Source organism: Limulus polyphemus, unplaced genomic scaffold, assembly GCF_000517525.1.
Source record: "Limulus polyphemus unplaced genomic scaffold, Limulus_polyphemus-2.1.2 Scaffold3186, whole genome shotgun sequence".
Lineage (NCBI taxonomy): Eukaryota > Metazoa > Arthropoda > Merostomata > Xiphosura > Limulidae > Limulus > Limulus polyphemus.
Window position 1 is genome coordinate 102,845 of NW_013668796.1, and position 25,350 is coordinate 128,194.

Genomic DNA, 25,350 nt, shown 5'->3' on the forward strand with positions numbered 1-25,350 from the left:
GGAGACCATTAGCTACAGCTACAGTATGTGAACCACTACTTGGTGGTTTATAGCAATGGTACAGACTCTTTCCTGAATTCATAAATTACCATACAAGTGCCACAGGTTGCATGCATCCATGTTAAATTTCTTTATATGTGCTTCTGCTCTTTCTCTTTCTACATCCAAACGAGCATCCATACTAGAATTGGGTCCTCTAGTTTCTCTTCCCAGAGCTACCAAAATGTCAATCACAGCATCAATCTACTAGCAGAATCTCCTACTGTATGGCTTGACATTACTATGGCAGAAATGGTTTCAACACGTCCACTCGTCTAAAATCAACACAGAATACAGCCATATATTAATTTCTTTCTGACAACTACTACTGAAAAATACCCCAAACTCTGTCTTTCAAACCTACTGTATTTCAGCACTGGACGTACTCAGCCACAGATCACTGAGTTGCTTTCATTACATTAGATCTAAATTGTTTGCATAATCCTCAGCAAGCAATCTTAGAGGTGTTGGTAACTGTGTCATTGCTTTTAGCCATAGTTTGATAACACAACCTTAGCATTACGACTAGCCACAACATTACTTACTGCAATTATGATAATTCTAGCATAAAGCTGGATAGCCATCCAGTTATCCATAATTACAAAACAATACTGGTACTTCATCCCTCATCGAAAGGATAAATGTTTGATCTTATGCTGCCCGCTTTTTATACAAGAAACAATCAATTTCATGCATAGCTTATGTAATCACATTACTGATACATACACTATACTTCAAAAATAGCAAGTCATGGAATATCATTTGTATATATATATTGAGGTACTGTTATTCCCTCCACTTGTGTATTCCATTGTTCTTGAGCTCGACCCAACCAATATTAGATAACTCTCTTGTGGAACATCGGTGCATCAGTTGCACAGATAGAATTGATTGATAAGTACTGCAGTTTGTCCATCTTGAGGATGTCTATGGCAGATCCAAGGTCAAAAATGACTACCTTCATTCTGTGAATGGCATTTCCTAAACACAACCAAAGATTTACCTCTTCATTTACATCTAGTCTATCACTATTTGCCTAAACAATGTCGGTATTAACTGGCTGAAGCGGTGATGTCATTTGCAGGGCTGGAAATATTGCAATATATACTAGTGTTCTGGCTACTCGAATGTTAACCAGAAATTCGACCTATTGCTCTTTTACCCTCATAGGTACATACCAAGCTCCATCCACCCCTGATAGAGTTAGACTGACCACTAAACTCTTTGTTGTAAGCTATATGTTATGTTTTCCAAGTCAATGAGCAAACCAGACTTGGGCTGTGTTAGTTTTCTGGAGCTGTAGAAGCAGCATTTACCACTTATCATTGTTTCTTATTGGTCTCTTCAGCCATGGTCAAAATTGACAGCTTTGCCTACTTTACTGTTTGGTGAAGTATGACTGCTGTTAGTGTTCTTACACAATCTTAGCCACTGATTAGAGTCAACAGCTTGGTTGTGTTTGTTGCTTGGCAGTGCAAGAGCAGTTAATTGCCCATTTCCTAACATACTACAAGTGAAGCAGATGCTTTTTATCCTCTCATATTGAACAACATCCAGGTGGCTGCATCACTGGCCCAATCTATAGCAAGTAAATCGTAGTTGGACTGATATAGTCCTACCTGTTCATCACAAACCAGTATGGTAAATTGCAGTGCAGGGATGTGCAAGTGTCTGACTAACGCTTGGCATAACTTGAGCTCAATGCATGACGAGGACAGACCATCTTAGATATAGCCACAGAAGCTGTCACTTTAGGCCTCTTCCTCTGCAACAATCAACTTGAAGCTAGTGGTTCACACTTGGTCATGATGGAAAATACTTCATTTAGTATCAGTATTACCTCACATCGAGGTGATGCCTCATAGTCGCAATAGCAATTTCCTCATCAAAAGTATGTCTTTGGGATAACTAAAGCCAATAACAGGATAAGCTTTACTGTGCAGGTTATCTGCATATGTGGCCAAACTCTCGATGACATTCCTTTTTCAAGTCTGGAATTTGGTCCAATGGATCTCTCGGTTCTCCACTAGGACAATCGGTGGCACAACTTAATCATTACTGTGTTCCAGGGTTTCTATTGTGCCTCATATGAATGCTCAATAGAATCCAGAGATCAATCATCTATGCTCAGGAACAAGCATGGGACTGTCTACTCCTGAGTCCAGTTGTTCCTGCCTTAAATGTTTTAGAAAATGGTCCAGATTTTTCACAGTACATCTGAATATCTGGGTTAAATCTGCTTGGCTTCACTCGTAGGGACCTGTGGTGTTGACCAAAGACTTTAATTTGTAGGCTTTTGGACAATGCTTAGCTGAGATACCTTCGATTTCATGGATATTGGGAAGTAGATATACAGGAAACTCAAGCACTTGAACGAGTTGTTGATCCATGGTTCAGGTTAGCAGTGTGACGAGTTGTTCTTAACAGCTCATCGTAAAACTCTGTGCAACTTCGCGAGTTTCCTCATGATCCATGGTTGTCCTTGGAAGATATATACTAGCCTGGTGAGGCTCACAACTGTCCCATAGTTAAGGGTCTTATCCAATTAGTGCCCACTTTCTTATCAGTTAAAAAAACAGCTCTGACTGTTGGAGGTCATCTATCAGTAGCATGTCCAGTCCTCGGCTTGAGCAGAGCTGGGGAAGACTCTCTCGGTTGTGAGTATGTATACCTAAAGAAGAATGTATACCTACATTTTTCTCAGCATGAAGTGTTCCTTTAAACGTGTTGAACTCAAGCATCCAAGTAAGGGCAATATAAATATTAATGAGAAACAGAAAATAGTATCACATACTGTGGTTATGGCACCAGAATTTCTGTTTCCTACCGACTCTATGGTATTGTTAGGTTAAATTTGTTTTACAATAGGAGTCATACCGAATTGAGTTAAACTGACCGAGTTTAATCAAATACATAAACAGACTGGACAAATGTGAAATACAAAATAAAAGCAATCTTATTTAAATCAATGGATAAATAAAGGGTTTATACTTGGTTACTGGGCACTGGATGGTCATCTCTCACTGGTCCCGTGAATTGATTACCTAGTTTTCCTCAAGATGTTTTCCATCAACCAACTCACTTTAGATCTTATGTCATTGTGTTTAAATTTAACATTTCTTACTGAATGAGAAACCTTGGAATTATCCATAGTGAGTAGCACTACCTACGTGACTGGTCATTCTCACACAGAGTGGAGAACTCCGCTGAATATTAAAATACTTGTGAATTAATCACTATCATTTTAGGTTTAAAAAATATATATATCAGAAGTTTGTTATTCGAATTTTTCTTACACTTAACAAGTTGCAGAGCTCAACGTAGCTCATTGGCTGGTGTGCCGGCCTGTGTATCTGGGGGTTCATGGTTCACGTCGCGTTACCGACAAATAAATGGCGCTCCTTATTCTGGGGCCATAGGTGTCTTATAAGAGTGACGGTCAATCCCATTATTCAGGCAGACAGTAATAATCCACGAGTTGGCAATGGTTGCTGTTGATTAGCTGCCTTCATCCTAGTCTATCAGTTCAAAATTAGGGACGGCTAGCGCTGATAGCCTTTGAATAACTTTGCGAAAACATGCGAAAACAAATACATTGGAAGCTTACTTCCTAAAAGATGTTCAGTAATTTACACACAGTTTTCATTTATAGTTAGCAAAAAAGCTGAGGGCACTATTTATAGTGAATAGCTATATTCATTAGTAAACTGAAAAACTTATATATATAAATGTACTTTAACGTCAAATTAATTATAATTTGCATTGTGTGAAAACGTATCATTGATAATCCTAACTACTGCAAAGAAACAACTGATAACTTTCCTTGACTTGATGTGAAACAAACACGCAGATAGCACTTTAAAAAAAGAAAAACAACGTAACATTAACTAAAAAAAAATCATGTTTTGTAATTTTCTACCCCTTAACGACAGAGGATGAAAAGCTGCTTGGATCATAATGTACCTACGAGAAAAAATTATACTCATAAAGTCTAGTCAGATTATCGATAAATCAACCTAAACGAATTAGCTCAAGTTCAACTATTAACGATGATTTATCTAACTGAATGAAAACCATTCACACAGACACGCGATTTTTCGCCTGCCATTTATTTCACATTACACAAAGCAATTCAAGTTTCTCTCTACTTGTATGTACTCGTATCATCATTCTGACTCTAAATCACTTTTTGTATTTATAAGCTGTAAAATGTCTCAACGATTTTCGTTTAACATCTTTGAAATATGAGTTTTTGACATGAGCTTTCATTGACTTAAAATCACCATGGTTACGGTCCGCGGTTATAATATTTAAATAACAAAAATTTAAGTCGAAGTTTTGTCGCTTAGAGCATAAAAAAAGAGGTTACAGTTTTTCCAATGTAAATAAATTACAATTCTCTTGACACTGCGCTAATGCATCTTTAGCCTTCTGAAAGCAAAGATGGAAACGTGGAAATGAGGACGTATCATTATTTTGGTAGCTTAGAAATCGTGTATTGCAGTTGGAATACACACTGAACATAAAACAAAATTTTAAACTTCGAAATGACGCACCGTTCTTATGAGCATCATCCTTTTTGATCCTCACTTAAAAACTCTGAACACAGTTAAGTGGATGTCCTCAAAACTAGAGGATAATTTATCGAAAATAAATTAACACACCTAAAAATATAACGTATTCTGTAACACAGTTTATAATTATTTTGTGGAAATTATAGAAAATACTATAAATTAGGATTTGAGGGCAATAAAATTATTTTGTTTTGTAGGATACATTTAATATAATACAAAAATTTTCAAGCAACCGACACAAACAATACATTATTACCGATTAACTATATATTTTGGATGCAAAATATGGCTCGCCTTTTGTTTTATTTGTTGTGCAGCACAATAGGCTATCACTGCTGTTCCAATCACGGGTATCAAATCTGGTTTTTAGCGTTATAAGTCTTCAGGCTTACCGCTGAGCCACTAAGGGGGGGGGGGAAGCATGTATGGTTCGAATTGCTACGTAAAAGTTTATTTTAAAATATCTAACTGAAGCAAAATTAAAAATTAGTACAAATAAATTTTGTTCCTTTGCTCAAAAGACAATTTACGGTTGGTTGAGTAGCAAATAACAATAATTTAACTGAAACATAGCTTAACTGTTTTTAGATTGCTTCAGTTAGCCAAAACCATTTCAACAAAGACTTCTGAAATATTAACCTCTCTTATCCAAAAAGTATTGAAAAACTAAGCTAAGATCAAGCTCCGGAATAAGTTGTGCTCGCTTACTATATAACATCAATTATTTCAATTAGTTTTACGTTTGAAACCGAGAAGAAAAATTAGGAACGTTAGGACAGCCTATTTATGAGATGAAACAAAACTCATTGTAATTTTATGTCACACAACACCATAACTGGTTCAATATTTCAGACTCTGTAATTTAAAAGAATTAACACATTTTGAATGATTGTGTATGTGCCGAGTTCTACAATAACAAGACAATTTGCTCTTCAGAGTTCTATTCGAAACAACATCTTGTACAGTTTTTAAAAAAATTAAAGATTTCAGGCTATATTTAAGATATATATTTACGAAACGTGAAAAATATCATACATTCCTTTTTATCCGCACTTGCTATCATTTTCAGTATAATACAGGATGTACAAGTGGTATATGAGGAGTAAATCGGGTTTTCAGACTTTGTTCAATAACCTTTAAGAAAAAGATCCGATTTGAGTTTCTGGAAAAGATGACCCTCCCTAAACTTTTTAATATATGCTGTAAACAGAAATTTGGGTTTCTGAATCATAGAGCTTCTAGAAAAGCCCCGAAACCGATTTTCATTGTCATGTAAGAGTAGTTGGATTAATTCAGTAATATCCAATTAGCAGCTGTGAAATATATAATTCTTTGTTTTAGCAACAACAACAACAACAACAAAAAAAAAAATCCATAATCCTTCGAAATTTCGTAAACACTTTATTAAAATTTGTAAGTAAGTACATGTATGTTATAATTAAACAATTATTTGCAAGATGCGGACTGCCAGCAAACATGTAAAATTAGAACAAAATCCTTCTGTATAAATTCTGGCATGAAGTAATATTCTAATTTAAACTACTATGTTTAGGAAATGCTATTGTGCTCTTATTTACTCCAATCAAAAATAGGAATGCACCTATACACAAAAAACACCGAATATACGTATATGTAAAACACTACGTCAGTCAAAAGCTTTACATAATAAATCGGATAAAATTAACCTGTATATCTAAAACATGGTCTAATGAGACATGTGCACCATATTACTAATGATGTATTTTTCCTGTAGCCGTTTGTACTTACATGTTTACAGACACATTAATTCTAGATCAACAAAACAGCTTTAAATACTGAAGACACACAGTTTACAATAACATGTACTACAGTATCAAATTCAGTACTGTTTGTCCATGAGATGATTCTGCTCTAAAGCTAATGTCAACATTTAGCTTGAACATTTCACTTGTTTCACAGTCAGTTTATAGTATATTAAGTAGTAGGTTATATTAAATTAGTATTCAATGTATCGCTGATCCAAATTTTGGTTAGACTAACTTTTTGATCAAAGTATACAGTATGTCAGTAAGGGAGTTGCTTACATCTGTATCTGGATACCCTTACTTGGGAATATGACCCACTGCTATAACTTGACAATGTAGCAAACTTGTTAATCGTACATACGAAGATGATAAATTGTGGAGTAAAGTGATATCAGTTTAAGCCCTTTTATATAGAAAACTGCTTTGACTCCTGCTACAAGAGTTAGTAAGGTATTGATGAAAATGACTGTAATTCACAATTTGCCTACATTAGGTTGATTGTTTTTTGTAGTTAAGAACTAAGCTATGAAATCTAGAGGATATTTAGTTAAGATTTTATGGTTTATAGTAATATAAAAACGGTTTGTTATTTTATTTTACATTTCGATTTTACAACATATATAGAAATGTTTAGGAAGATTCTCTCTGATAGAAAATCAAGCCAAATATTTTTTTCTGAAAGGGTTTTGAGCTCTTTTAAGAATATCCTCCGAACTTAAGGTTTGTCTTGATATCATTGAGGATTGGTCGTGGCCTAGTAATTAGCGTGCCAGAACTGTGAATCCGAGGATTAAGTTTTTGAGTTCCATTGTCACAAAACACACTCCACACTTAAGGCTGTGTATGCATTATAAAAATGATAGTTAAATCCTACTATTCGGTCAGATAAGAGTAACGCAATAGTTGGCAGTTGGCGCCGTTGACTTGCTGCTTTCCATCTAATCTATCATTTCAAAATTGGGTATGACTAATTCTGTGTGGAGCTTTGCTAGAAAATCTGTCATTCGTAAGTGTTACTTTTAATGTACGAAACTTTAAATTTTCATTAAGAAATTTAACTCTGCCCTAATAGCGAAACGTTGTTATATACTTATATGACTAGCCCGTTATTTATTTTTCACAAACGTGACTCTGGAGTTTACTGCCTTAACTTGTTGCCGATCTAGGCTGTCTCTGTTTTCTTATTGGTATGTTGGGACATGGTGAACACCAAGATGATCTGGTGAGGTTGCTGACCTGACAGCCACGTGGGAGCTGACATAACCAAGTTTGCCTGCTTGTGACTGGTTCAATTATCTGAAATGACGCTGTTTCCCGGGTCAGTCTTTGAAGCTTTTCAAGATTTCTCACCTAGCCCTCAAAGAAGCCAAAACGAACTGTGTGTTTCAGTTTCAATTTCAACTTTCGGTTATATTTAGTTGCATTACAGCCAGTTCTGGTTTACTTAAAGCGCCGTTTCTTCATTTCATAAAAATTTGGTTTAAATTCTTATAAAAATTACTTTTTATTACTTTATTATTGCGTTTTGCTTTGCAACACGTCATCACAAAACTTACATATAGTCACATCCTTCGAACCTTCTGTTTTGCGGCGACATACTCACCCACCTGCTTGTATTTTTCCTTAAACTAGAATACCACAGCTGATAGAAATCCGTCAATATTAGACCTAAAATCAAATAACTTTATAAAACCTTTAACTTACAAATTCCATTATCTATGTTTTATGTATAACTGGTACATTAAGAATTAGTAGTAGCAAGATGTTTATGATGCGTTTTGTAAGTAAATATTGTACGTTGTAAAATGTAATAAAACGTATGCCATATGATACACTATACCCGGTTAAGATGTCCCAAATTCAAGAAGGGTTTGTAATTTTCTCTGCGTTCCTTTATCACATTTAAATTAAAGACAAACATATATAAAACTAAATGAAACGCCCTTATGAACATGTTTCCCAGCATCTAGTCGCGCGCTTATTTTATCTTTCTAGAACGCAAATAATACGCCTTCTGGTGAGCATTTCTATTAGCAGCTCGTCGCCCTTTATTTGTTTTTATCACCTATAGCTGCTAGAACAAAAAATTTATTTGCCTAGAAATGGTGTCCCCTGTGAAGTTTATTTGTCTTGGGAACATCAATGGAAAACTCGTCCAAATGAAAAGTGATATATAACACGAGATGGAATCTTCAAACTGAAGGTTATATAACAAGAGATGGAATCTTAAAACTTAAGGTTATATAATAAGAGATGCAATCTTAAAACTGAAGGTTATTCCAAACGATAGAAAAATAAAGCCTGAATTATTGTTTTGGAAGAAAAAGAGCCAATGTCAGTAGACTTGTTAATATAATGCTCCTACTTCTATCTTTTCTTCAGCTTAGAAACATTATTCAACAATGTGTTCATGTAAACAGCTAAATATCTATTGCAGAAATAAGCGTAAAATATTCGCAGCTAACTGTCACTGAAAAGCTATACGTTTGTTTTTCAAACAGCACACGATGGCTACTAATCTAATAAATGTCAACGCTAATTATACGAGCTTCAAACAAAAATGACCGACGCCAAAGCCTAAACTTTCACAAGATGGATCTTTAAAGAGATAAATCGCTGGTTTCAAGAGGATGAGCTATGCTGACTTATCGCTTTTGATGGAGGTTTTCCCTCGAGAAATTTCCCAGTACCGTAAAATTGGCTTAGCAGCGAGTCGTTCAAAAGCAACATATTATATGACATGAAGATGCGTTAGGGTGAGTAGCGTAAATGAAAAGTTGTTATAGAATACGAAGTATGTTCGGCTGACGCAGTACAAAACTGAATAAAACTTACAAAGTGAAACCTTTTAATAATTCATGATAAGGTGATGCTTGATTTCATAGCAGAAGTGAAATGACATGCATTGTTGATGTCACTTTCCAGAATGCATTATCGAATAATTCATATGTTTTTACTCGGTGGCGCCATCAGTTCATATAACGCTTACAAGAAACATGGCTGAAAAACCCCAAAGCTAATCAATTACATTACATGACGTTTAAAGTATTTTTTGTGTGTGATTTTTTTTTTATTTGCCTTCAGATTACATAATTTCGGGTGCCACTAATACATTAATAATCATTTTATTCATTAGTGTGTGTTTACGTTTTCTTATAGAAAAGCCACATGGGGCTATCTGCTGTGTCCATAGAATGAAATCGAACCCTTGAGTTCAGCGTTGCAAATCTATAGGCTTACCGTTGTCCCACTGGGAGACTATTCATTAGTACAAAAGCATTGTGGAGGTATTAACCATTCACTTTGCAAGAAAATCTACAACAAAAGTTAATTATCCAGCTGTCAGATCTCGGGACGGGGTGTCAACACACACGCAAAACTTGCAAAACAAACAAAAAACAACAACCCCAAAATTTCATTTAATTTTGTAAATATTTTTTTCACAACTAATACATATACGTGAGTATGAGTGTGCGGTATTCCATAATGCAGTTTTTTTCCCTATAGAACATTTTATTAAAAATGTTGAAGTAACTGCTTGTTCATTGTAGGACAGTGCAATTATGACATAAATTTATATGTTTTATCTAAGTACAACTTACAAATACACGTGCAATGTTGCAATTTATTACGATCTTAAGTTTTGAGAGGTCTTCTAAGAGTTACAAATTTATTCTATTACTTTGTATTTCATCATAATTCCGCTCAACCACGTGCATTTTTGAAACTAGATAAACTAACCTCGCGAGTGTAAATGATAACAAACGTCTTTGGCTTGACAACATAATGGTATGTCTTTCGTAGTACCCAACTGAGACAATGTATGACGGCTCTACTTCCAGAGTTCTCTTCTGTAAAACAAGAGGAGCAAATAAGGTGTTTCTCTGTGAGTTTTATGTGGACTCTAAAGCGAAATAGTAACTAGCCATATAACCTGTGACCACACATCTGTAACCTGTAATTAACCAACATTCGCCACATCAGAACTTCGCTGAAAACCTCTTTGTGGTGTCAGCTAAACTTGCCCAGGTTTTCAGGGTGGAGTAACTTCCCTCGGCTATTTAGATTTAAACAAAAATCTGTTAGAACAAGCACAAGAATGAAATTGACGACTCTACCACGTGGCGGTCTACTTAGCATGCACCCCTCCCCCCCCCACATTCTCGCCCCTCCTCTTGTTTTTATAGTCTAGAGAAACGAAAGCTGAAAGAGACTGTTTGGACGTTTTAAAGCAACACGACGTCGTCTTTCTCCCCAACACGCGAAGCAGATTGTGTGTGTGTCAACATCACCATTATTGGATATAGTTACAAGATACTGTATATTTTTGCATATTTTACATAATATCAATAGAATACTGGTTTTGACGTATCCTTGTAAAGATTGTCAAGCAAAGACATCACTAATATTCATCATTAAGCTTTTGGTTTTCATTTTAACTGTTTTTAAGTTGAAGTTTGTCATGATAATTTGCGATGAAACCGGATGACTTTCATTCCGGTAATATCGTTGATAAAAGCGGAATTTGTATATCAGAACGAATAGTACATTTGTCTCGCTTCATATTAAAAAAAACAAAAAAACTTTCCTTTCTTATCGGTCTGTAATAAAGGCATGAATAAATCAACATGAACTAAAACGTGTTTTTTCTAACTTAACAGTGGTACCCATTTTACTTTCCTTACTCCGTCCTTTCTCATACCCTCCCACTCCTGCTGCAATCATTATCTATCTCGTGACAATCAGCAGCCCACCTGTTCTGCCACACTAGACGAGTCATGTCAGTGGAAGGGTTAGCAACATGGTCATTACGACAATTCGTCGCCAGCTTCTGTATATATATATGTTGTAGTTGCCAAGTTTTTTATAATGCGAAAAGCTGTGTAAAGAGATCGATCATTTGTGACTCATTCCATAAGGTCTGCTTTACACAATAAAACTGACTAGATATAGTTAGTTCAGTTAAACTAGAAACATGTAAAGTACAAAGCATGTCTATAACAATCCACATATGTTACATATATAAATATGAATATGTGTGTGTATACATATGTATATACATAGAGGTGTAGAGGTGTGTACTTTTGGCATTATAAAGTCCAAGACTGCAGAAGAATTGATTATTCATAGATCCAGCAATCATATAATAAAATCTATTTTAATCCTTATTTTATCACTGATAAATTATAAACCACACACGATTCTCTGTTTTTGTCTCGCATAACATTTACAAAATTAAAACTATTTGAAAAGTATTCGTCTTGTGTACTGAAATCAATTGGAATATGGCTGGGCGTGGTCAAGTGGTTAGCGTGCCGCACTTCAACTGTGAGTGCGTTTATAAGACTCAAAAAACGGACTAGGTCCTTGCGTAGGTGAATACTGCTGACTTAAGAAGTGATGTTATTATAAATCAAGAAGTTTCTAATCACTAATCAGGTTTCGAGATTCGTATTCCCAACCTAAAAGGCATCTTATGTGCACTTGAGCTAAATGGCCACATAGGGGACCCTCAGGGTTCAGGTACAGCTGTCCCTAATCTTGAACTATTCATCAGATGGAGGGCAGCACCAACTAGTAGTACCCGCTGTCACAAGGGCACTTTTTGAAGCAAATAACGGGATTGACTGTCTCTTCTATAATGCGCCCATAGCTAAAAGTGCTCCGCATCACGTTTTGAACCTTGGATTATTTGATCAGGTCTGACGTGCTAGTCTCTAGGCCACACCCCAATTTTTATAACCGCTCGTTTTCAGCCCCTTGATATTATAGGTTATAAGAGTTGTATATTCAACCAAATAAGTAATAACACGTAATTTAGAAAACAATCGGTTCGCCATTTAGAAGTACCAATTGGCATAACATAATTTTTCAAATATCAAGAAATCAACCGAACAGTTGGAAACATAATTCTGAGGCAAAGATACGTGTATTTGTTTTAATTCCAAACTTTATACATGCTACAATCGTAGCTTTCAAGTCCTGTGAGATCAAAGACAGTAAGTCATATAATGATAAGTGAAGAATGGTCCCTTTTCTGAAAGCGCTCAGGTTAGATTTATTTTATTGTGATTTAACAGCTTTTATGTCTTACGTTCATATTAAGTATAAACTCGAAGCAATCAATAAAACTGTCTTAGTTAATCATTATAAATTATATGAATGAACACATAGTAGAAATATCCGCTCTTTGAAAAAATGATAGGCTATTTTTGGTATTAAAATTGAGCATGTAGTTGACCCGTGTTACATTTTTTTTTACAAGAGGAATTTTAGAAATAGATTGAATATATCAATATGAAAATATACTTAATAATTCACACAATATTTGAGTTATAAAAAATATATAGATATTATAATGATAGCATTATACGTATTAGTTGGAAAATAATTATTACAATTTCCATAATAACAATACTAAATTTCTAGAGTAGCATCAGTATTTATTAAATGCCCCCCCCCCCAGTGGCATAGCGGTATGTCCGCAGACTTACAACACTAGAAACCAGTTTTCGATACCCGTGGTGGGCAGAGCACAGATAGTCCATTGTGTGGCTTTGTGCTTAATTACAAACAAGCAAAATCTTAAATGTTCTTATACCGGATCATAATTAATACTGGAATACTGTCATTGATATCAAAATTGCATTAAGCAATTTCTATGACTAGAATTTAAGAAAGGTTTAAATATAATTTAAGTACTGACAATGATATCAGTATTGGTTAACAAAATTTCTATGGCTAGAATAACATGAGGGTTAAAATTAGAATTTGCATACTGACGAAGATATCAGTAATACTTAAACTATCTGGGGATAGAAAAACATGAGGGTTATAACTAGAATTAGAGTACCGACGATGATATCAGGATTGTTTAACGTTATTTCTATCACTAGAATAAAATGAGGAATTTGGAATATCAATATATATATTATGATGTGAAAAGTTAATATTCCAAATTTTATGGGAAAATAAGGCAGAACCATTATTAGAATTTCTGTTTGAGAATAAAATAAAGTATTCTTATTTTAGCTTGTTTAGATGATACAAGAAATCATTTCGGTTTATCTGTTTGTAATTAAGCACAAAGCTACACAATGGGCTATCCGTGCTCTGCCCACCACGGGTATCGAAACCTGAATTCTAACATTGTAAGTCCGCAGACATATCGCTGTGCCACTGGGGGGGGGGCATCATTTTTGGATGCCTCCCAGTGGCTCAGCAAAAATTCAGCAAGCTTAAGACGCTAAAAATTGGGTTTCGACACTCTTGGTGGGCAGAGCACAGTTATTCAATTGGGTAGCTTTGTGCTTAGAAACAACAACATTTCCGGATTTTCTCAAGTTTGGATTTTTTGAATAATGTGTCCTTAAATAACAAGAAAAAACTGACAATCGATGCACAGTAGATCTCGTTTTTATGAAACAAATTTTCTCCAATGCAATAGACACGACTCTCTATTGAATTTTAAGTAGAGAAATCACTTATGGTTCTATATATATATAGACAAAGATGGAGGAACACGTACAAACAACACGAAGACTTAGTCGTCCATTATGTCCAACGCTGGTGTTTAGTCAGTTTTTCTTGTTTTACGTATATGTGATCAATAAGAGATGAGTCACTTGCATATATTATAAAATATATATATATATATACGCACACACATATGCGTGCAATTTTACGTATATATACGGAACAAACCACGTATTTATGTGACTCATATGAACTGAATAATTAAAAGGTATGTCAAATCAATGAACAAGCATCCAAATGAACCACAGTGAACCTATATTCATATAGGTTCAGAAGAAAATGCAGCATTGATGATCCTAATCTATTATTCTGAATTATTCAGAAGATAGATTAGGATTCATGTTTATTTATCCAAATGGAGTTATTGGCAGCAACGATTCTGTTTGGGGAATAACCTTTTAAAGGATCTTCTTATCTCAACATATTAGTAAACAAAAATGGAGTTATTGGCAGCAACGATTCTGTTTGGGGAATCAACCTTTTAACGGATCTTCTTATCTCAACATATTAGTAAACAAAAATGGAGTTATGCAAAAAAAAATCAATAACAACAAAAACAAACAGCTGTTGTTTAAATCAAGGAATACGACGACGACGACTGAAGAAAAACTTTGTAGGTTCGGTAAAATATGCGCCACCTATATACGCTAGTCATAACGGTTATTGAAAAAAAATACCTTTTTATCGTTTGATTTTAGTAAACAGAAAACATTTGAGTGTAAAAATTACAAAGTAAAATTATATGTATATACACACACACACACACACATATATATATATATACACGCATATATTACTTTCCAACCATCGCGATATTCCTACGATACTCGAAGCTTAAAGCTAACACACCTGTCCCGCTTAAAGATATGGCGGGACAAACTATGTCCCGCAATTTTAGGATAAAGTTGACAATTCTTTTGAAATCATTTGTCAAGCAATTTGGTAATATAAATTGCGTCACAACCACTAATACGTGTTTCATATCGTAGACGGCTTGTAGAGCCCTGGTATACAGTAGTTATATAGTGTACTTGACACCACTAATACATGTGTCATATCGTAGACGGCTTGTAGAGCCATGGTATACAGTAGTTATATAGTGTACTTGGCACCACTAATACATGTGTCATATCGTAGACGGCTTGTAGAGCCTTGGTATACAGTAGTTATATAGTGTACTTGCCACCACTAATACGTGTGTCATATCGTAGACGGCTTGTAAAGCCTTGGTATACAGTAGTTATATAGTGTACTTAACATATTATTATAAACTCTTCTTTACTTCCACTTGGACGTTCTTAACAGTAATTGCTTCATTCTTTGTACACTGACTGTCATAACATAACCGAGAGTTAAAAACATAATACAGATGCTCTTACAAAACGACTTTGTTATTATTTAACTTTCTTATATAATTCAATGGTGATTTTAGCGTATGCTAAAGTAAGACTAGTCCTGTGTTCATCTGTTATTCGAATTATAAGAAGTTAAGAATGAAGGGAAAGAAGAATATGTTAACCGCACTTAATCTCCCATAACCTGTGCCAACGCGGCCTTTTGCCCAGTACTAGGGCTCATCAGACCAGCTGGAATACTACAGACGTAGTAGTTTCGAGGCACTATTTATAACAACAAATTCACGAACACCAATCGCTAGGGTATGACTCAGATTAAGCATGTGAATTGTAATTATTATATGTTATTTAAATCATTTATAAATTAAAGTTAGGATATGGATTAACAACATAATACTATTTGTTTCATTTTTAACACCGTTATTTATTATAAGTGTTTTTAATCGATCTATGTAGAGGGCGCTGAATTATTCGAGTTATGTTAGCTCGAATAAAAAATAAATGAATACTGCCTTTTTTCTACATAATTATATGAATGAGTGGCTCCAGTCGCCCTAGATGGAGTGGGATGGAAGCGCCCATCTTATTCGTCCGCTCACACTTCGTAATCCTTTACACCGTTTCTACTTTGAAATATTATATGCTGGGAACCCTAGTCTAACAATTGCTCATAATGGAAACACCTAAGCGTCAGAAACAACAAATGGTACTTTTGAATGTTTTGATATTTATCCTCATAACTCATGAAAAAAAGTTAGGAGTCCTGTATTTTTTTGTGGGGGGGGGGAGGGGGAATAGGTCAAGCAAAGTAATTTGACGTAAATGGCTTTGGATTTTCTTTAACAAGCTCAACGACCGTGTAAAGTCAGAAAGGCTTATTTTATTGATAATATTTCATGAAAACAACACGCATAAAGTTCCCCATGTTGATTAAAACAATAAACAGCAAGTGACAAATGATCACGAATGTTTGTGAGCGTGATCTCGCTTTCAAGGATGACCTGCTTAAAAAACCAGTCGGGTTTTTCCGGGATTCAAGCCAGCTTGCCCACATACTAGTAAGCACGCGCCTGTCTACACCTCTCAGGTCCTCATCCGCAAGCCACTCGTTTTTAGATAGCACGTTTTGGCCTACAGGTCGTACAAAACACACATGAGCATGCATTAATTATCAACTTTCTTTGGCAACCTTTTCAAACTCAAAGAACCTAAAGATATTCAATGCTGAAAAGTTAAACAACACACTTGAAGATTTTCGTCTTCAGTTGATTGATTCAACTTAAAAGACTCAAAAACCCTATAAATCTTATATACGCATCACCATTATAAGAGAACTAACTGTATTTATTTGGTTTGCTGGCCCAAGCTATGCTGATGAGCCTTGAATAGGCGAAACAGCAGTCTACAGCAGAGAGTACGGCCAATCAAGGATTACATAAGGCCTTTACGTCATAGGTGATATTTTCAATTTGACCTTCGTTAAAAAGGAAAAGAAATCTATAACATACATATAGCTTTCACACTTAGTTGCCAGTCTTCAGCTGATTGATTCAACTGTTTGCCTTTAGAACGTGAGGTTTTGCTGCGATTTGTACAACAACCAAACAAGGAATTACAGTTCAATTATATGTGAATCTATATAACACTGTATGAAATCTTTTCCAATTAATCGACAAGAGGGTGAATCGGTATTTATGAAAACCCTTTTTTTTATAGCTTAAAACAGCCGAGACAAATTGGCGACCTAATTTCACTCCTCAAATATAGAACTATTTTCGTCTTAATTACACCACCATCACTCATTTGTAATATCTTCGTACCTGGCAGGTATTACTACTGAGGTTTCTCTTCTGAATATATTTGTCATCACCAGTTTCACCAGTGCATTGACGACCATTAATGTTGGCTATCTCTTTAGACCTACATACCACCATGGTTTCAAGCAGATGTGTAAGGACTAACATAGGTTACTTTATATCCAACTTTTATCTTTATTAGCCACAGAACTTGTACAGAGGGTAGATGAATATCAATTGATATAAGAGATTATATCATTTGTATAACAATAAAGTGATACAGTTCTGCCATGAAACAACATTGAATGCGATTCTCCGATATACCTATTTTTGGTTATCAATGGGTTAAACGTTTTTTAGATCTAAATAATTGAACTGGCGGCGGCGTGCTTTTGATGGTTGGAAGTGCATTCATTCGCACTGTTAGCTTGGGCTGATATGATTCTATTTACTAGAGCACTATTTTTTTATTTTTTTTACACAAAAGGGTTTAATTTCCATTAAATCTCAACAGGTTATGCTGTGATTATTTTCACATACCGTTTTACTGATGAAGGCATTTTTATTTTTTGTTCTTTTCAGTACCGAGTTACATGATTTTGCCCTCTTGTGGAAAGAAAAAGAAAAGTAGAAGTTGCAGCAAAGAAACACGTGCTTCTATTAGGTATGACGAAGTTTTTAAGGCTTTGGTATTTGTAACTCCAGTTCTCATATAACTTCTCTGTGTAAAACTCTCAAAAATCCGAACAGTAACTGCTAATTTTTGATATATTTCAAAATGCAATTGCTTACGCATTATCGTCATGTTCAACTAAAATAATTAAACTAGAAACTAGGGAACATATAAAAATACATAACTTTAATCATACTTACATAATTAATAAATATAAAACAGCTGAGAAGTTATTGGCGACCTAATTTTACTCGTCAAATATAGAACTATTTTGGTTTTAATTACAGCACCACTACTCATTTATAATACATTCTTACCTGGCGGGCAAAGACACTCTGCTGCTGATGCTTCTCTTCTGAATCTATTTGTCATCACCAGATGGCGGTCTAAACGCTATTAAAGATCAATAAACGAAATAAATATTACTTCAAATTACAAACTTTTAACTAATGAAACAGATAATTATATGGTCGAATGAGTGCGTTTAAAAAGCATTTTATCATACTCCACTTTTTAAACGAGACTCCACACCAATCACAACTATGCTAACTCTAACAAACACATAATGTAATTTCATTAAAAATACCTAATGGCCATAACAATCACACAGAGACATGAAGACAAAAAATGCATGACGTTCCAATACAATCAAATATGAACAAATCTTATAATGATCGTGAAGTAATAACCGAAGTTTGTTATTCTTCATTAGATTTTTAATTTAATTGTGGCATGAAGGTGAGACGTTAATTTTTCAGCCAATCATAAGATATTTTGCGGGCAATAGCAATTTTCGTTTATATGTTGTCTGTTTTAATACATTTCAAGCCAAGTTTAACTTCAGACAATAATTTGTGTTTGACTGAGGTGAAAATTGATGAAAATTATTTATTTTTCTCAGAAGTCGGGAATCAAAAATCAAAAGGTATTGCCTTTAACTAAGACGGTAAGTCTTTCACGACAATCTGGGCTCTTAGTGAATTTTAAATACTTTTTTGGTTTTTAAAGCCAAGCCACATTTGGCTATGTGCTGTATTCATCGCGCTGAATCGAACCTCGGATTTTGGTGTTGTAAGCCCGTAGACTTACCACTGTCCCATCTGGGGACATTTTAAACGCTCGCTAAGCACAAAGTTTTTTCGGCCACTGAAGAACTTTTACAGGAAAATAATTATTTGTTTAAAAAATTTTCGACATGTTTACTAATTGGATCAATATAAGCTAACTGTGAAAAGGTATATACATTTCTGCACGTTAAAGTCAAAAGGTGCCATTAAGACACAGTATGGAAAGAAGTAAAACTAATAATAGTAAAAACAAAAACTTGTGAAGTTGACTAAAGATAAGATATATTGATTTGTGGTGATACTTTCATCCCCCTCTTCACTATTACCTATTGCATTGGTACTTGGAACCCCAAATATTAACTTCTACTTTTTCCTTAGTTTACTCTATCCTTCCCTATTTACACCGCTCAGTTAATCACTTATAATAACGTTCTTCTGTCGCGTCAACGGAAAACGTCAACTGCATTTTTCGTTTTAGGCGAATCGTGTGACGCTTGGAACTTTACTAGAAAAGATAATAAAAAAGAGACTCCAATGAGGACACGCCATGAAAACAAGACAACGGATATAAGCATGCGAGTTCAGCTTATATTATCCTTGCTAATACCTCATGTGGCTCCGCCTAACAGTTATAATAATAATAAAAACAAGAACACTTTATAGTAGATCACACATCTTGATTTTAAAAAAATATTATTAGCAAGTATAATCCTTAATTTTTAATTTTCAAACCCTAACCAATTACATAAGAATTAAGTGATTCAATCTGAAAGGTTCGAATTTTTCTTTGAAGTAACAATTTTTTTATATAAAGATTTTCCTAAGTTGCTATTGTTTAAAAAAATGACTGATAAGTGTTTATTAAGAAAGTTAGACATTCTACAAAACTCGGAATTTTTTACAACGCAGAAACTTTATGAAAAAACTTGAACTCTGTCATTACTAGTAATTGAATTCTGTTCTAAAATTAATTTAAATACGGTATTTATTAGACATTTCAAATATTCTCATTTTATGAATAGAGTTTCATTGCAATTTTTTACTTTTCTCATCAAGATTTAGAATTTTGTTTTCGTAACTTTTTGCCTTTCGTGTAAATTTTATACAAGCGTTTAAAATTTCTTAATTCTGAACAGGTATGTATAATTGCTTCAACGAAAATATAAACACTATAATAGTTTGTTTTTCGCACAAGAATATTTTTTTTACATTTCAACACTTTTGATATAAGGATTATACCTTACACATTAATACTATTAAAATTAACTATGTTTATCTTGTGCTATAAATTATTAACACTATACGCAAAGTTAATCGTACTTTATAAAAACAGTTGCATATATTAATACAGCGGCGTATGATTGCAGATGCAAGCTGTGGTGCCACGGGCGACTTGTTTAGTAAGTAGGTATTGATTACACATCGATGTCGCGGGTGTTCAGCAAAGCAGTTTTGTTGTTGGGGAATATGTCATACCTTTCCAAGGAAGGATATTTTTAGTAGCAAAAGTACGACATATTCCCCCCAAGGAAGGATATTTTTCACGTAGCAAAATAGCAAACACTGGATCCCGCAAACTTTGAAGACGACTACCTTTAACGCAGGAAACAGCACGTTCAAATGAGAACATTCCACACAGCACCCTACCACACAAAGGGCAACCGTTGCCAAAGTTCGTCCGGAATGCTCACCCACCCAGTCGGAAAGTAATTGCTAACACGTTGCACATCCAATTAACCCTGCACAAGATATACCAATAACGCAAAAGCTGCTTCCCGGACACATTGATGAGTGAAAAACAAGCTGCAGAAAGCTGTACGATAAATGTAAGAGATAAAGATTTGTTACACCACTGAACGAGGCCAGAGTGTATTCAAACAACCGTGACATTATAACTCGGTCAATTTCCTACCGACTACGAAGTGAGTTATAAGAACTTTTCAAAATGGCACAAATAATTCGTATAATTGGAAATTCTATACATCACAAATGACATAGTAAATCAAAGGTGAACTAGAGTTACTATATCAAGAAAACAGATATGCGAGACAAAATTTGTTCTCTGTAAGCCCAGAACACTAAGGATATATGGCTATCAACGAAATAACATGTCTATAAGTCCAAGAACATTTATACGAACCATGTGTAATTTGAGATTTAGACTTTTTTCGTCGTATCTAATTGTTTTCAAATAAAATAATAATAATAATGACAGTACAAAAGGACATTTTGGCCTGTTAGGTTTTCTTTAAACTTTCACAGAATTTTTTTTCTAAATATTGTAACTAGTTGATCTTTCAATTATAAGTGATTTTGTAAATTCATAATACTTGAATATTTGATTTGGTTTTATCACTGTTTTACAAATGCAATAAAAACACAAGTCCTTATAGACATATAACCATAATTTATTGTCATTTTGAACAGCACGTATTTCCATTCAATTTCATGTTACAAACGTATTCTTATCAAATGACCTTTAAGTTTAATCTTTAAAATATATGACGTATTTTTTATTCGTGGAAAGAATCTAATGATTGGTTTGTTGAAAAAATAAGTTTCTTTGTTAACTTAGCCAAAAATTCTTTCCCATTCGTTAGATTACTTACGTGAATGATTTTTAATGACTGGTTACTCAAAATAAATCATTTTAAGCATTTGATTTTTGATTATTTTCTTTTCCAAAGCTTTGATATAAATCTAATTTTGATGTGCAGACTCATTTACATGGATTTTTATTTGCGTAACGGTCGATTCATACGTAAAAAGCCCTTTGTAAGTTAATTTTCTGTTTGTAGCAGCGTTAATCTCAACGAAGTATATATTTTTATAGGTTATTTATTGATAATTATTTTATGCAATCAGATAAATCCACTGAAAAAATTAGTTCATTTATTGGTTAATTTAAAAGGGAGTAATTTTCAAAAAATGATTCTATGTAACTGGATCTATTTTGCAAATTATTTTTAAAGAAAGGTCATACACTCTATATTGTCTCCATGAAATATTGGAATATATCCCTATTTGTTAAATGAAGTCAGAGTTCAACTTCGGGTATTTAAATTTTCATTGTTTGTTTGTTAATTTATTTTACAGATGTCTGCACATGCGATAGCGTCAACTTACGAGAAATATAAGAATACTAACTTCAGACCAATATAGACCCAAAAGTTCTAAAATATTAATTAAATGTGCGTCTCAACTAAAAACCTCTGTATAACCCGAGACCCTGATAAGTTTAAAACAGCCATTATTTCTAGGGATACTTACAAACATGCGTGAATCAAATGAATAAAAAATATTTGATTGAAAGTGTCCTCCACTCGATGGCTCGGGGGTAAATTTGAGGGCTTCTAATGCTAGAATTCGGGGTTAGATCTATGTTTAGATTTTAATATTTGTAGAAAGTTAGACCAATTTTACCTCTTAGTCTAACTTGAAACTGTTCTCTTCTAGAAAAGATAGTAAAAAATCCTCCCTCTTTATAAATTTAATGCATTCTACACGGCTTTAAGAAAAACTTTAACACTTGTTTGAAGTTATACACAAAGTTACACAATGGGCTATTTGTGTTCTGCCTACCATGGGTAGCGAAACTCGATTTTAGCGGTGCAAGCATTGAAAGAAATCAGTTTACTCCTTCAACTACGTGTTTTCGTTCCGTTATATTTCTTGTTTTCGCAATTGCTGAGTCGAATTTTTACAATCAATTAAATTTTATTCACTTTTGTAAAACTATTTTTTTTGATCAGCCACTTAAAAGTTGATATTTAATTATTCAGTGTGAACTAATTATTTGTAAATTAAACACTTACCTCTTGTATCATCCCATCAATCTGTAACTTAATGTCTTCGAAAACCGGTATTCTTTTTTCCAGTTTGCTGTATTCTGCCTTTAAAACGAACAACTGATCTTGCACGTGCCATAGTCTCAGTCCACACACGCTGGAGAGGCTAAGCGAAGCGGCACACATAACCCATATTACTACCGCCTGTTCAAACCGACATCGTCGTGGGTCACTAGTATGGTTAGAGGTTCCTTCACCAGCGTGAACGTCACTTTTGGGATAATCGGGTTGTTTTAGCTTAACATACGAGTCCGCTTCTACTTTATTCTCTTCATAACTACTTCTGAAATTTGTTAAGAAACGTTTTTCGCCTTTTTCCATGCTGCACCAAAGTTACGTGTGAATAAGTAAGTTCAAGATCTTTGATCGCTCGCCTGATAGAACCTTCAACATGAAACACGAAAACATTTGACGCAATGTCACGAAGTGATCTTCTTGGCGCAAGGGCCTGAAGTAGTACATTCTTCCTTTGCGCCCATGTGCTTCGTGCATCAAATCCGGAAAGACTGCTGGTTACCCGTGTAGTAACGACACGAACGCAAGGCTCTGACACCAAGATTCGAACAAGTTTGCGCGTGACAGCTGTCTGTAAGGTGTTCTCACGGTTACCCACGCTCACTACTTGCAGGAAAGATTATGCTGCCATCTAGTAGCCATTAAATGCAAATTGGAGCATTGGTGCATAGAGGACGAATTAGCAAAACTATTTCTGCATTAAATACAATTATATATTAAAACTGTGATATAATATTTTTATTTGTCAATATATTATTTTTAAAACAGAAATTAAACTAGCACAAATACATTATGAGTTTGAAATTATTGAAAATTAATCACTAAGTGACAGAAGCTGCAAGAAACCATCTCACGTGGCAAATAACATATCGTTTGGTGAAACGTGTCTATTAGAAAATTTATACCTAAAAAAAAGTATTAACCGATGCTACCTAACAAATCCGTGTAAGATCTTAAAATTGTTATATATATATGAGACTACAATTGCTCTCTATTTACGCTAATGTTTAAGCATTACATAATTGTTGTGCATAAAAGACACTTTTGCAGGGGTCTGAGAAGCTTGGGCAATAACTACAATAATACTATTACCTTTTTCTAAATGAGAAATGTCACAAGTTCTAAATTTGACTTTAGAAAAACGTCCCTGAAATTTATTACATTCCGAGCAACACTCTAGTATAATATGGCCCCAAAAAAGTTAAAACGTGTGAATACAGAAGGTTTCTGAGACGTTTTATTAATGTATAGACAGAAACAAGAGACATGACTATGTTTAATATCTCTTTCTGTAAACGAACATTTAGGGTATCTCCCATTAAGGATTTCACTTTTTCAGAATTTGGGATCCTTTGATGAAGATACGTCAGCCAGTTTCTCCTGGAGGCATAACTTTCTCTGCATTTCATCATTCGACTTCAGAAGAGAAAATAATATCTATTCCATTATGTTTGAATTAAACCCGATTATTCATAGCAGTTTAGCCAACAAATCAATTAAATCAATTATGTCAATGCATTAGGTGATAATTACGATTGATTAGCTACGCAGTAAAGATAGTTCGTCAAAATGAACGATTACTAGTCTAACAGTGCTGTCTTATTTCAGTCTTAACCTTTTTTCTTTTATTCTATGTACATCTTTGATCTCCTTAATTACACTGAACATTTGTCCCACAAACAACGCTGAGAAAAGCGCCCTTTTTTAATTACAAAATGTATGATTCGTAAGCTACACAGTAAAGGCTACATAGTGTATGAATACTCAGGATATTGTTGTTCTCTTCCATACACAACAATGGTAGTGTACGAATACTCAGAGTATTGTTGTTCTCTTCCATACACAGCAATGGTAGTGTACGAATACTCAGAGTATTGTTGTTCTCTTCCATACACAACAATGGTAGTGTACGAATACTCCGCCTCTTGGGTTGGGCGTGTCTTAATGGTTAGCATCTGACTATATCCGTTAGTCCATGGTTCGCGTCCCGTTACCGGATCAAATATATATATATAATAAATAACATTCCGCACTTCAGGCAATGGATATATTACACGAGCCACGATAAAATTCCATTATTCGATTAGAATAGCCCAAGAGTTGGCAGTGGATATACAGGTGACTAGCTGTCTTTCCTATCATTTAAAATTTAGGGATGACCAGGGCCGGCGCTATATCATTTGCCGCCCCCAACCTCCCCCTCCTTCAGCTTTTCAGAAATGTACGTAGATACGAATGAATGAGGAGGTTTCTGCCTCTAGGGTTGCATTTTACATTAGGGTTTTTTTGTCAAATTCTCCGGGAAGTTTATTATTTATGAATATTGGCAATGGTTCTCTGTCTTAGAAAAGCCTTAGAAGCAAAGGCAATCCTTGTGGCGAGAAAGCTCCCCATCATGGTATTTGTATTGCAGACAACGATTTAAACGATGGAAAGGTTTCATTAAAAGACTGCAATTCCTTAAAGCAACAACATTCATTTTCTACAATATCAAAAGTATGTAATCTTATCATCCACAGATAAGCTAAAAGAATTCCACCCTTCTAGCTTTCAAACTAGCAAAATTTGCTAAAATATTTTGCAAATCAATTTTCTCACAAATTTCACTTTCAATGGATATTAGAGCTAAATCAGTAAGTTATTGTTGATCTCAAATGGACCTC

General features: G+C 34.5%; 1 protein-coding gene across 1 annotated transcript in view; it reads right to left on the bottom strand.

Annotated features, from left to right (window-relative positions):
• The window catches only part of LOC106468841 (collagen alpha-1(XIII) chain-like), a gene marked incomplete at its 3' end in the record, with an annotated part of 124,717 nt that extends 101,500 nt beyond the window's left edge, over positions 1–23,217 (bottom strand). The window contains exons 1-2 of the mRNA XM_022397200.1: positions 22,640–23,217; positions 18,075–18,150 (exon numbers count right to left, since the gene is read on the bottom strand). Of these exons, the coding sequence (XP_022252908.1) occupies positions 18,075–18,150; positions 22,640–22,993 (430 nt within the window). The remainder of the gene's footprint in view (positions 1–18,074; positions 18,151–22,639) is intronic.
• Between the last annotated feature and the right edge of the window lie 2,133 nt (positions 23,218–25,350).